This window comes from Ruditapes philippinarum, unplaced genomic scaffold, assembly GCF_026571515.1.
Source record: "Ruditapes philippinarum isolate M1 unplaced genomic scaffold, ASM2657151v2 ctg67_1_1_1_1, whole genome shotgun sequence".
In the NCBI taxonomy this organism is placed as follows: domain Eukaryota; kingdom Metazoa; phylum Mollusca; class Bivalvia; order Venerida; family Veneridae; genus Ruditapes; species Ruditapes philippinarum.
This window is the reverse complement of record NW_026859561.1, coordinates 791,146-804,439: the sequence shown is the minus strand read 5'-3', so window position 1 is coordinate 804,439 and position 13,294 is coordinate 791,146. Positions and strand designations below refer to the sequence as shown.

Genomic DNA, 13,294 nt, shown 5'->3' with positions numbered 1-13,294 from the left:
TTACATTATTCTTTTTAGAATAGGTGGAGTATATTATCTACCCTTATGTTATGAATGTAGTAAAATTGTTTAAAGTTAGTTTCTTGGTTTGTTATCGTTACTTTCAAAAAATATCCCTTAGATAATCAACAGAATGCCATGTTTCAATTGTTATCTTTAAAGTAAAAACTTGAGAATGTCCCGCCATTGTTATAAAAAGTTGGTGGGGTAAATTGACCCCCGAAATATGATAAATATGAGCTAAATATAAAAAATATATAAAAAGTTTATACCACCACAAGTTCCTAGAAGTATGTTTTTGTATTGAATTGCTCAAAAAATGAAACTTACAATTTCAACGACAACACATAGAACAATTGAACAATCTCTGTCAATTCAGTCTTATTCTAGTAGAAGTTTAAGACCTGTTTTCTTTCAAATATTTGAGCATTTTCCACCAGCCAAAGCAAAACACGTTTAAGCCTTATCATGTTATTCTACATATATTAAAATACTTAAAAACATTCAAATAAATTATTTTGCATTTTTTCTATCTTTGGCCGTTTTAAGGCCAAAATGACTGGACTATATGTTCAATAAGGGAAAATGCGGGTCGTGTTATAATTGACCTCAACACAGTAAAAATAATTATTTTGTCTAATATAATTCATTCAGATATAAATGAGCTGTGCATCAGTAAACTATAAAAAGTTATATTCATGTACATATTTCTTTTCCATGAATGTTTGAATTAAGTTTTAATTTTTAAAACAAAGTTCTTTGTTTCCAAATAAGACATGTCGACAAATAGAGCCAACAGTTGAATTGAAGTATTTTACGAGTTTTACTGTCATGGGCTTTCTATAACTTCTACTAAACAAGTGTATTCCGTAGATACCACCCCATCTGAAGTTTGTATTGTATATCTTGAAACCTATCTGTGTCAAAGGTCTAGAAAGTGTCCCGTATTCAATATGAATATGGTCCTTAAACTTTTCATAAATATATTTTGGGAATTCCATAGCATTAAATATATAAGACATAGGTTTGTAGCGATATCTATAACCATCCAACCACTTTTGCAGAAATGTTGCATTCTTTTCCGCCATTATAAAAGCTGACGATATAAAAACGGAAGACTGTTTTGACATTGTACATGAGTACTTCCGGAGTGGGTCCAATGGTTTAACAATAACAGTATCTGTATCTAAGTATATACCTCCGTACATAAGTAAAGCTTCAATTCGCATGATATCTCCTGCATGCTCCCTATAAATGATCTTCTTTCCGAATATTTTATCCGGCGGTTCCCTTTTAACATGAATAATGTTTGGAGAAAGCATTAAGATGCCTTTCCAGTAGAAACCGGTCGGCAGTGTATCGCCATGAATCAGAATTGCGCATGGCCTAATAAAACGTATTGCACCAATGAAACTTACAAATTCAAAAAAGGTGAGAGAACGTTTCTGGTATCTAACGTAGTGCAAAATATTTGGAACAGGCATCCTATCGTGACAGCATTCATTTATATATGCTTCCAAGCATTTGTCACCAAATGGAAAGCAAAGAACGTCATTATTCTTTAATTTTTCGTTTTCAAAAATATTTTTCTGAATCTTTATATGTTTTTCTGTGCATGCCATTGAAAATGTGATTCGTGGCTGTATTCCACGAATTTTTTCCAGAATGTGTTTATTGGGACAATTTTGCTGTTCTTTAAATGTCCATGAACTAAAGTTAGTTGTAACTTTCTTGGAAAAGTATCGCGTGTTCCAGTTGCTATGTACATGGCATAAAAGTCCTGTTTTGGTAGCGTTAACATCGTGAGATGTGCTCATTGTATCGTGCAAATATTCTACCATATAAAATGTTTTGTTTGTGATTATTCCTTTATGCTTTTTAATTCCATTTGTATATTTTTCTTCATTAGAGATACCTGAAAAATACAACTTGAAGATTTTGAATAACGAATAAATGTGTATTTCATACCTCTCAGTAAATAACCAATTAAATGTTTATCGAATGTTTGGCCTCTTAGAATGCAAAATATAATCAGTTATTTACTATTTAATATGTATTGTTTTTATCGATATACAAAAAATTTCAATTGCAAAAAGAAAAAAATATTCTAATAATATGAATCAAAGACACTAAAAAACTTAAGTAGATAAATAAAATTAAAGATTAAAAATAAAGTAATGAAATAAACTTGCACCTTTCCATCTTGTCAATTTCGAATGATGAACATGGTCAAATATCCACAACACTGTACACATCCAGACTGATAGTATAAGTAACAGAGTTCTACAATAGAATGAGTCCATGACTCTATCAGCGAGATATATCTCTATCTGTGGTCGATGTGTATATAGTAAAAACATCTGTTGCCTAGGATATTAGGGGAAATCAAAAGGCATTACTAACGTGAAAGACAGGTAGTCAATGAGATAATAAAGGAATTAGTAACATAATGTATACTTAATGTACTGTCAACCAGAGTGGGAAATAAAGACAACTTTCTGCTCTTAAATACCTCCCATCCAACCTTCAACCCACTACCACTCCCAACCCATCCCCATTCCCTCCAAAAGTTTATAATTGATATTTTTCTACATTAAAATGTAAACATTGAATTACTTTATTTTTTATTCAGTCTCTCAAAAATATAAAAACGACGACTTCTTTTAAGATATATTTCGTTAGTTCTGTCTTCTTTAATCATTTTTTTCATGTTTTTTACCCTAGAAAGAATAAAATATTTTACTAAAGTATCCATATTAATGTAAAACACACGCTTAATTGTTATAATTCAAATTAGCTTTTCTTTGTTTCTTTCGTCTTCAAAAGTGAAATAAATGAAAAGATTAGTTATTTCTGAGAACACTTTTTATTTTAAAATCTTAATTGAATTTTCAGGATATCTCTCTTAAAATTATTGAAAATATCTTACTTTTGCCACAGTCAGTACATTCATGTTGCACATATTCACAATATAGATTTTTACAATTTGTTCATTTTCTTTGTTCGAAAAGGGACATATAAAGGTTCAGGAATGGCTTTGCAAGAATTATTGGAGATCAACTGCGTATTTTTTTCTTTCACTTTCTTTTCAGTTACTACTTGTTAATGTTATAAAAGATATAATAATGTACAATTTTCTAAGCAATACAACACTTACATTCAGACTGTAATTCTTTTTTATGAATCATTTTGTTTCCTACTTGTCATTGTGGAAAGTCTGTACAGCAAGAATTACAAAATAGAGTATGTTCTATATTAAGTTTTACAAATTCTATTAGTAGCATACACACTATAAAATTTGCTTGAACATCTCAGTTTAAATCAGTGTTGTACATACATTAATGTCTTTAGATTGTTGAGTAATATTTTGTTAGGAAAACACATGCTTAATTGTAACATTCTGCTACTTTTACAAAGATATCAACTTACCCCAAAGTGAAAAGTAACGTTCAATACTCATAAAATGCGACTCTTCGCAAACACTAATTTTCTTATTATTTAAATTTCAAAGATTATACTTACAAAATATAAAAGACATAGTTGAAAATTGTGACTGTAACAAATGGGATATGTATATGAGTAATTAGGTAACTAAGTAGGTTAAAGACACTGAAACGCATTTTTCGATTATCGCTGCACTTGATTACAGTACGTTTCAATACTGGAATAAGGATTTTATTAATTATATTGATACGATTTTATTCTCATATAATCTTAACTTGAAATAATTTAAGAAGAAAGTAGTTCTTATAATACATCACTGTTATTGTGGGTGTTTTTTTTTGTTAAAACAAAATCACAATATGTATCAAAATTCATATTCATAGTTTATGTACCTGAAATCAACGAATTTTGGATGCCATTTTGTCGTAAAAGTCATACAGTGACTTCTAACAAGTACACTCAGTGAGGATAATAACTATATTGCATAAGAAGCTATTAAATCTGTCTCGTAGGATTTATGTAAATTTTGCACCTAGGTTAACAGGGAATTAAGTAACGACTGGTGTAACACATTGTTCCTCCTAAATTGTGCATTACATGGTGTAAAATATCCTTTCAACGACGAAATTATGATAAAACTGGTCCCTTTTGGCTTCCGTAGATTCCACATGTATATTATGAATTGCTCAAACTTTGAAAGATTTATATGGCATAAAACAGGATGTTACCTCATAGAGGTTAAGGAAGAATTCCAACAAAATTATGTTTTAGACATGTTTCCATGCGAATTCGACAAAAGTTAATATTTGAGTTCTACCACTAACACATGTTTCTGAGCAGGTGCCTGTGAGGTGACTTTTCCAACCAATGTATTATATTTTTCGATAAACTAATGTGCAAGGTAGGGGGGAGAAAGACAAAATTATGCATACATGAGACCCTAATACTGGGTCATTCCTTCCTGTTTAGCCGCGGAAACAATACTGTGGCGCCCTATGCATGACGATTTTTTTCTAAAAACACGCGCGGGCCTTCATGTTGCACACCACTCGGACTGAAAGACTATACTTGAGCTGGGATTCTTTCTGAAAATGCTTGGACATTGTTGGCCGCAGTTACTGTTAATATATACATGTTAAACTAAAATTGTCGTTGAAAATGCATATATATATATATTTTAAATAATCGTGAAATTTTCTTATTATTTCACGACAGAGGAATACAAGACACCAAATAATTATGATACATTGACATTTCATAAACATTTAGTACTTTGATCCAATGTGTAGACTTGTTAACGATATTAGTTTCTCTCGAATCATCTCGATATCAAATCATTGAATTACTTGCATTATGACGAAAAGTACTGTAAATTTGCTCTAATAGTATGAAACTTTGAAGCGTTGAGCAATTGATTGATTTTGTTGTAATTGGTTTGGTTTTTAATAATATTCATTTTTCTTCAATATTACAGACAAAATTACAATATATAAATTGCATTCAGGATTGAGTAGAAAGCTTAAAGCTTATATGAAACTCTCTGCTGTAAATACATATTAACAATTTATTTTAGTAACAACATGTCATAGTTTTTGTAGCAAATGAAATAGTTTTTGTAGCAACAGTTCATTGTACCTGCATTTTTACTCCCTCCATATATTTACAAGAAGATAATAAATACCTGCTACAAGTACGTACAAGTAGAGATTTTGATGCTAAAGCATCAAGTCGCCGGATAGAAATATGATTGTATTATCATAAATAAAAGAAAGTATCAGTTTAATGGTTCGAGTATAAAGAAAAGAGGAACAATAAGTTGAGTAATGTTTATTCATAAACACGTACGTATTCACGTACTTGCCACAATTGTATCTTTCTTGCTATAAACTTTGTAAAAGAGTTTTATGCAAAAAAAATATGTTATGTTATAATAAAACATCATATTTGAAGCAAAGTTGCTTATCAATTTTGTCAAGAAACTGTTATCATTATTAAATAAGCAAGTATTGTTTGGCAATATTTACCCGAGACTCAATAATTTTCGGGAGCTGTTTCGTTAGCTTACATAACTTATTATGATTGATGTTAACGATTTTATTGTAAGTATAATTACATGTATAATTATATCAACTATGACGAAGTTGTAACCTACATGTAGTAGGCGCAAGTTCGAATCTTGGACAAATCCTGTGTGTAGTTTTCATAAATTGATTTTTAGCTCGACTATACGAAGTATATGGTGAGCTGTCCTACTCGCCCCGGCGTCGGCGTCCGCGTCCAGATTTCAGATTAAAGTTTTGGTGCAGTAAAATATTTTTCACTATAACTTTGTCATTTCTTAAGGTATCAACTTCAAACTTCAAATATATGTACTTTATCATCATCCCCATCTTATGTGACAAAGTTCATAACTCTAGCACCAACATTTTTAGATTTATTTCCCCTTGAACTTAGAATTTTCCTTAAAAAATAATATTTTTTACTGTTACTTCTTTATTTCTTAAGGGATCAACCTCATACTTCAAATAAATGTACCTTATCATCATCCACATCTTATGTGACAAGGTTCATAACTCTAGCACCAATATTGCAAGAATTATCTCCCCATCAACTTAGATTTTTTTACTAGAAAAATGTTATTTTTTACTATAACTTTTTTAGTTTTAAAGGTATCTACCTCAAACTTCAAATACTTATTCCTTATAATCAATTTAATTTATGTGACAATGTTCATAACTCTTGAAGTAATTTTTACAGATTTATCTCTCTTTGAACTTAGGATTTTCTTTAAGAAATATTATATATAACTTTGTTTCTTTTTAAGGTAACTACTTCAAACTTCAAATATATACTTTTTATCATTACATACATGTTGTGTGACAAGGTTCATAACTCTAGTGTGACTATTTCTAGAATTATTTCCCTTGATCTTGGAATTTATTTTAACAAATGTTATTTTTTACTATAACTTTATACATAATTATACATAATTGATTTTTCTTTCATAGTTTTGTCCTCCTTACTGCGTCCAGTATTTTATTAGTCGAGCTTGGCTGTCTCCTGTGACAGCTCTTGTTATTATATCTTTTAACGTTGATAAATCGTGTGTTTCATTTCTAGCACTCTTTTTATTTCATAATTTTGATAAAAGGTCAAGTTTTGCAAAATACAAAAAGTATTATAAAAGAAAACATAAAAATCACTTTATCGAACCTACAGTCTTCAATTTGAAACTAACTTAAAATCTAACACCTTGTCATCGAGGCTTGTGATATGATTTGTCATCGAGGCTTGTAAAGCAAGTGATATGATTATAATTCTACTTGTAAATATACCGTTGTACCATACATTTGAACACCGTATGGTTTACTTCAGAATCCAATAATTACCGACAAATTATTACCGATCCTCGAATATTTGCAAAGTGACTATGAAAATATATATGCTTAATTATTGCATAAAACAATGCAATTCTACTGTAAAAGTGGTGTCTGCATAAAAAAATTATTCTTATGCACTATCGAAAAAATATATTATTTAGCTGAAATCAATATACCTGTCGTTATAGTTAACGTTTAATTGCCTTTCAGTGCGATAAACTATCAACACAAAGATTTATTAGTTTATTTGTTTTCTCTGTGTATCCAATACGATTACGACCCCTACTGTCATACCGAGATTTTTCATACAAAACTACTTTGATTTGCACTTTAACCAGCTGCCAACCATCATAGATTTTATAACAGTAACATATAACATGTAGTCACGTGATTCTGGGAGAAGCTGTTTACAATAAATAAGATAAAAAAAATAGAATATGTCTCATAACATACAAACAACCAGATAATTTAAAAGTGTCATTTCAAATATCATGCATGATTTATTTATCATGAAATAGCAACGCTTGACACGTTGGAAAAAAGGAAAAACATCCCTAAATTCAATGACTGATCCATAGGGATACGTCATTAATTCATTTTATAAAAATTGTAATGTTGCTTTTTACGATGTCAATATTTGAATATTTCATTTCATTGAGCAACATTATTGTATGTTTGAATTTTTGAGATTACTGAAACTTTAATTGTTCAGTAATTAATATGCTTTTATTTACAGAAATTAATGCCTTCTCCTACCATAGGTACCGTATAATATTAAAATGTTACAAATATAGTCGCCGGTTTCTACCGGCGACTAATGACATAATTTGTAAAGGATCATAAAGAGGAGCTGAACATGTCAAATGTGTAAGATGCAAATCAATTTAAATAATTTCTCAACATGGAAGAAAGGGAGATATGTAGAAAAAGAGGATATCAGAGTGGAGACACAGAAAGTGGAGTAGAAGGAGGGGGGGGGGGGGCACTGTGATATAATGGAAAGTGTAGGTCCTATTTAAGGGACTTACAAGAATTAAATCTTTTATCAATAAACAAAATTAGCCAATCTAAAATGATTTCTTTATAAAGAAGTAATGTCACGTGTCTTCAATTTCCCCCACATTCACAGAGAGGACTGCCTATAATATTTTTTTTGAAAATAAATGCTCCTTTAGTGAACAGTGGGTCCTTAGTCGTGTGTGATATATTTGATCAGTTCTCGAGCCAATATAATAGTACTTCGGGATCTTTTGTGAATTTGAGTTTAACTTAATTTTAAAAATACTTCATGATAAATTTCTGTAATCATTTGGGAGCTGATTACATTCAGAAACAGGAAGTGGAAGAAAAGAATTTGAATAAAGCTGGGTGCTGCAATGTATAAATCTAGAATTGGCAGAATTGCGAAGATTATATGTAGTTATATCGCCAACATTATCAGTAACTAAGTTGGATAAACACGACGGAGTTATGTTATTTTTCATCTTATCAAATGAAGTAAGCCTATGCTTTCTTCTCCCGATTTTAAGCGGTTCAAAGTTGTGTACAAGTTTGTAATAGAAACAAGTGTAGTGGCCCCAGTGATAATTCTGCAAGCTTCAAGCTTTATTTTCTCAATTTCATATTCTTGATGTGCTGTTATATTATCCCATAAGACATCTGCGTATTCAAGAAGTGGTGTTATAAACGTAATATAGATATTTTCTAGAGATTTTCTATCAAGAATAAATTTTAATTTTCTCATAACGTCGATTCGTTGACATGCTTTTGCTTTGATAGTATCAATATGGTGATTCCAAGTGCCGTCATTTGAGAAATTAACACCGAGAGGTTTTTGCGTCGTGACTTGAGGGGGTGGATAGGCTTAGGAACATTTCGAGAAATATTAATAATGATTCAGTTTTATTTGGGTTGAAAGTAACCAGCCATTTATTTGCCCATACAATACACCTCGATACCATACTCGATCAAACGCCTAAGAAATATTACAGAAGACGGCGCGATTGTTGTAATTGATCGTGAGTGTCCAGTCTAGTTTGAAACAAACTAAAAAGGCAGTGTATGTATAGTTCCCATATTTTTATAGATGAAAATATGACAGTATCATTTTAAAAAAAACGTTTTTAGTATTCCAAGTTATCTGATCAATCTGTTAATACATGTACATGTAATGACAAAAACGCAGGTATTTTATTGGCAGACTTTATGCCCAGGTTTGCCTTTAGTTTTAGACTAAGCCTCCAGATGTTGCTAATCATAGTGGATTTGCAATCTGAAATGTGCATTTTTGCATATTTACGATAATGCATATTATGGTGAATATTCAATCATGCTAATGAAATAAAAGATATAACATATATGGCATTCAGGTTTAACTTGTTTGGCTCTTATTTTATCTCCAATAATTTTTATTCAATGGAAAAAAAGAGAAAAAAAGTGTTTTCGATTTTTGACTTTTGAGGTTACAGTTTTTCCCACTACATACACGTATTATCAATAATTCATTTAAGAAATACATTTTAAACACGTTGCTTGTGAGTAGTTCTAGTAGCATTATGTACAACATGAATTTCCTCTTGCAAGTTCATTAATCTTCCGCGGCTTGTCAACTCAAACAAAGTTCTTTGTTTCCAAACAAAATATGTCGACAAATAGATCCAACGGTTGAATTAAAATGTTTTACAAGATCAATATTCATGGTTAAATTAGAAAATCTACTAAACAAATGCATGCCATAGATACCTTTCCATTTCGAATTTGTATTGAAAATAAGTCGGCCAGTTTGTGACGGTTGTCGCGACAGCTTTCCAAACTCTATATTAATAAGGTCTTTGTGTTTCCTTGCGAGTATACTTGGAACAAACATGGCATTGTAAGTATATTTTTTGCTGTAATATTCATATTTGTAACTGTCCAACCATTTTTGCAAAAATGTTGCATTCTTTTCTGCCATTATGAAAGCAGACGAAATAACACCATTGCCTTGCATTGACATCGTAAATGGGTACTTCCGCAGTCGGTCTAATGATTTAACGACAACTGTATCAGTATCTAAGTAAATTCCACCATATTTGATTAATGCTTCAATCCGCATTACATCACCAGCGTGAGCTTTAAAATAGACTTTCTGACCGGATATAATAGATGGCGGAACGCGGTGGACATGAATTATAATTGGAGAAATGGCCAAGACAAATCTCCAGTACTGTCCAGTAGGTAACATGTTACCATGAATCAAAATAGCACATGGTTTTATAAAACGTATTACACTGATGAAACTCACGAATTCATAAAATTTTAGTACTGACATATTATACCTTACATAATGTACAATATTTGGAACTAATTTCACATCTTTGCAACAAGAGTTAATGTATTTGTGCAAGCATGTATCACCAAATTCCATCCGCAGAACATTATCAGTTGATGTATTCTCTCGAGCGATTATTCTTTTCTTCACTGTAACAACTTGATCTTCACATCTTATGTCAATTGCAAATTTTGGATGTATGCCCGAAGGCGGCATGGAACGAAAAAATGAACAGTTTTGTACTTCACTAAAAGTCCAAGAATTTAAGTCGGTAGTAATTTTTGATGGAAAATACCTCTCGTACCAATTGCTTCTCGCTCTGCAAAGCTTTCCTTTCGCTTGCCCTCGATTATTAAAGCGTTCAGTGGAATTTGCTTGCATCCATTTACTTAAAGTTTCGTCTGCGTTACCAACGTCTGCGTGATCGCCAACCGATGAGTCTGCAAACATATAAACTTATAAACATAAATAGCAGAAACATATTATAAGTACATTATGCATTATTTTTAGTTGTTCTAGTTCTTACAACAATGCTATTATCAATTAAAACAATTTTTAAAATATCTCAACCAAATTAATGCCTTTCTTAGAAAAATATGTTTTTCTATGGCTAAGGTTTCGTGTATGATTAGAACATTTAAAACCAAATATTTGAACATTTTAACCAATATTTATCATTCTGTAACTGTTTATTTTTCTAGTTTTAACGCAAATTTAAAACATATTTTGGCGATTTAAAATACCACTTTTTTGGATAACTAACCAGTAATCACCAATTTCATCTCAAGTGACAAATTAATCTCACATGATTTCTGAGTAAGCAGTGAGAGACAAATAAACCATTAGACTCGATGTACTAGATATTATTCTGCTTTTGCCCGAGTCCAAGATTACTTATCCAATGCTCCCCATATTCGAGCAGAACAGAACTGTTCCTATTCGAGCCACACAGGCGGATATACTGGTAAGTAATTGATTAAAGACAGATGTAAAGATTTTAAAAAAATAAGAAAAATACCTTTCGAAACATGAAAATTAGATCCGTGGTAATGCAAAAATATCCACACGAGTGTGTAGATCCAAAACGTAAAAACTAAGAAATATCCTTTATGCTGAAAAAATCGCATGATTACCATGTGCAACAGCGTCTCCACTACTGTGGATATAATAACATATGTCGACTAAATTGTCTTAATAAGGTGCAACCATCCTTTTTCTGTTGGTGTTTTAGCGGATAAGATGACGAATGAATTAAAGGGTATACATCTATATCGTATGAAATATTTTCGTAAAAAGTATCAACGGTAAAATTATGTTGGTTCAATTATTATAAGGTTGTTTCCTGAAAAAGTTTTAACATAGAATGTCTCAGTTATTTATTACACATGGATAATGTACGTAAACAGAATAAAATGTTGCGGAATAAAATATCATGCTATTTTTAGTAGGGTTTTATCCGTTTAGCAATGATTTGTGCATGCGCCATTCGTTTTTAAGGTAATTATAACTACTATGTGTATTTTATACAAGCATTTTGGAAGTATTATTTTTTAAAATTCAAACAATGATTATTGCTGCAGATATATAGCTTTATACACTTTAATAAGTAAATCAAATCGGTTTGCAAAAGCAAAAGATAAAAAATAGAAATGAAAATTTAAAAAATCTCTAAAAAATTTCAAAGTATTTCCAAAACACATGCATACATAAGTCAGATATAGTAAATATCAAATAATTTTGTGGTGGAGGCTAACACGAGTAAAGCATCTTATCAAGGTTTCTTGAAATATAGAAATACACTAAATTTTAATTTTTTTTTTTTACATAATTATGTTTACTATCTTGTTTTTCAAAACGGGTATAATATGCTTCTAGAATGTATATCTAGGTGCTGGATAAAGCATAGACGGGACGGGAAAATTTAGGCGGTAAATCAGATTGTGTCACAATGTTCATAGTATTGGACGTTTCTTTTTCTTTTCTTTTTTAAATCTAATAAGACACCTATAAAACGGTGAAAAGCACTTAAATTCCATTGAAGGTTAAAATTTTGTGATAAATAAAATGGTTTTAGGTAAATTTATTTGTAATAATGGTATAACGGTAAAATAATCAATAGAATTCCTATTTTGCTTTGCATTTTGCGCCACCAAATAATGTCTTCTTTTAAATGTGATACGATTAGTGAATACCATATACATGTACGTTCACATAAGTGCTTTAAAACAGCTGCGTTATTGGTTTTTGTTTGTTTGTTTTGGGTTTTACGTCACATCGACACAGTATAGGTCATATCGCGACGTTCCAGCTTTACTGGTGGAGGAAGACCTCAGGTTCCCTTCCGTGCATTATTTCAGGCACGAACGGGCACCTGAGTAGAACCACCGACGTTCCGTAAGCTAGCTGGATAGGCTGTATTGGTTATGCTCAATGTTGTTTGCCATATATTGGACTGATTAATTATAAAATAACAGTCAGCCAATTCGTTGTTTTACATCATAGAAAATTTTGGTATAAACAATCATTTTCAATAAGAACAAAGTTCATACGGCAACGCCTTGGGCCCTTGGCTTATGTAAATCTTGCTAAAACTACATCATAAACTGCCAATTAAAAAAGCGAATTAGAGAGTTGTTGCTCTTCAATTCTAGTAAAGTTAAGATTGCAATATAGAAACCCAGCTCAGGCTATGTTAACAGAGGTCAAATAATTCGCCGATGTCGAACAACTATCATTCCGTATGGAGAGTGTGTCATGAAAGTTATTGGTATGTTAAATGTTACAAAAATAAAACAATATAGTTTGCATTAAATATTTATATCTTTATTTCAATAAATACAATCATTAATAGACCAAAATACAAGAGAAAAAATAAATTACATGTACAGTGTATGCACAATTCCCAAAAAGGAGAACAAAAATACAAAAACAAATATCCATAAAGAACAAACTACAAATGAAGAAAAATGTCTCGACCTTTCATCAGAAACATCTTTTTAATAAATACATGTATAATGTATGAAATCAAAAAGCCTTTCTGTTACTCTTAATTAAGTAAATTTAAGTATATTAAGTCTCCCAAACCAAACAATCATATTGTTCAAGTGTTTAACGACCATAAAAAAAGAAAAACATACATTGTATAGCAGTATGTGACACA

The 13,294-nt window shown here is 30.9% G+C and overlaps 2 protein-coding genes across 2 annotated transcripts; both read right to left on the bottom strand.

The window, feature by feature from the left end:
* Window positions 1-689: 689 nt before the first annotated feature.
* LOC132756997 (uncharacterized) lies at window positions 690-2,312 on the bottom strand. The gene is made up of 2 exons (XM_060748159.1): window positions 2,195-2,312; window positions 690-1,915 (listed from the first exon to the last, which is right to left on the bottom strand). The coding sequence occupies exons 1-2, from the start codon at window positions 2,301-2,303 to the stop codon at window positions 738-740; spliced, it is 1,287 nt and encodes a 428-aa protein (XP_060604142.1). The 5' UTR covers window positions 2,304-2,312; the 3' UTR covers window positions 690-737.
* A 7,090-nt stretch (window positions 2,313-9,402) lies between these two features.
* On the bottom strand, window positions 9,403-11,279 carry LOC132756996 (uncharacterized). The gene is made up of 2 exons (XM_060748158.1): window positions 11,153-11,279; window positions 9,403-10,574 (listed from the first exon to the last, which is right to left on the bottom strand). The coding sequence occupies exons 1-2, from the start codon at window positions 11,268-11,270 to the stop codon at window positions 9,430-9,432; spliced, it is 1,263 nt and encodes a 420-aa protein (XP_060604141.1). The 5' UTR covers window positions 11,271-11,279; the 3' UTR covers window positions 9,403-9,429.
* Window positions 11,280-13,294: the final 2,015 nt, after the last annotated feature.

What these genes read in the sequence shown, in the direction of transcription:
- LOC132756997 (XM_060748159.1), bottom strand. Translation starts at nt 2,303, where the DNA reads ATGGACTCATTCTATTGTAGAACTCTGTTACTTATACTATCAGTCTGG. An exon ending in GAAATTGACAAGATGGAAAG is followed by an intron (nt 1,916 to 2,194) that starts GTGCAAGTTTAT and finishes TGTATTTTTCAG; the next exon opens with GTATCTCTAATGAAGAAAAA.
- LOC132756996 (XM_060748158.1), bottom strand. Translation starts at nt 11,270, where the DNA reads ATGGTAATCATGCGATTTTTTCAGCATAAAGGATATTTCTTAGTTTTT. An exon ending in TAATTTTCATGTTTCGAAAG is followed by an intron (nt 10,575 to 11,152) that starts GTATTTTTCTTA and finishes ATATGTTTGCAG; the next exon opens with ACTCATCGGTTGGCGATCAC.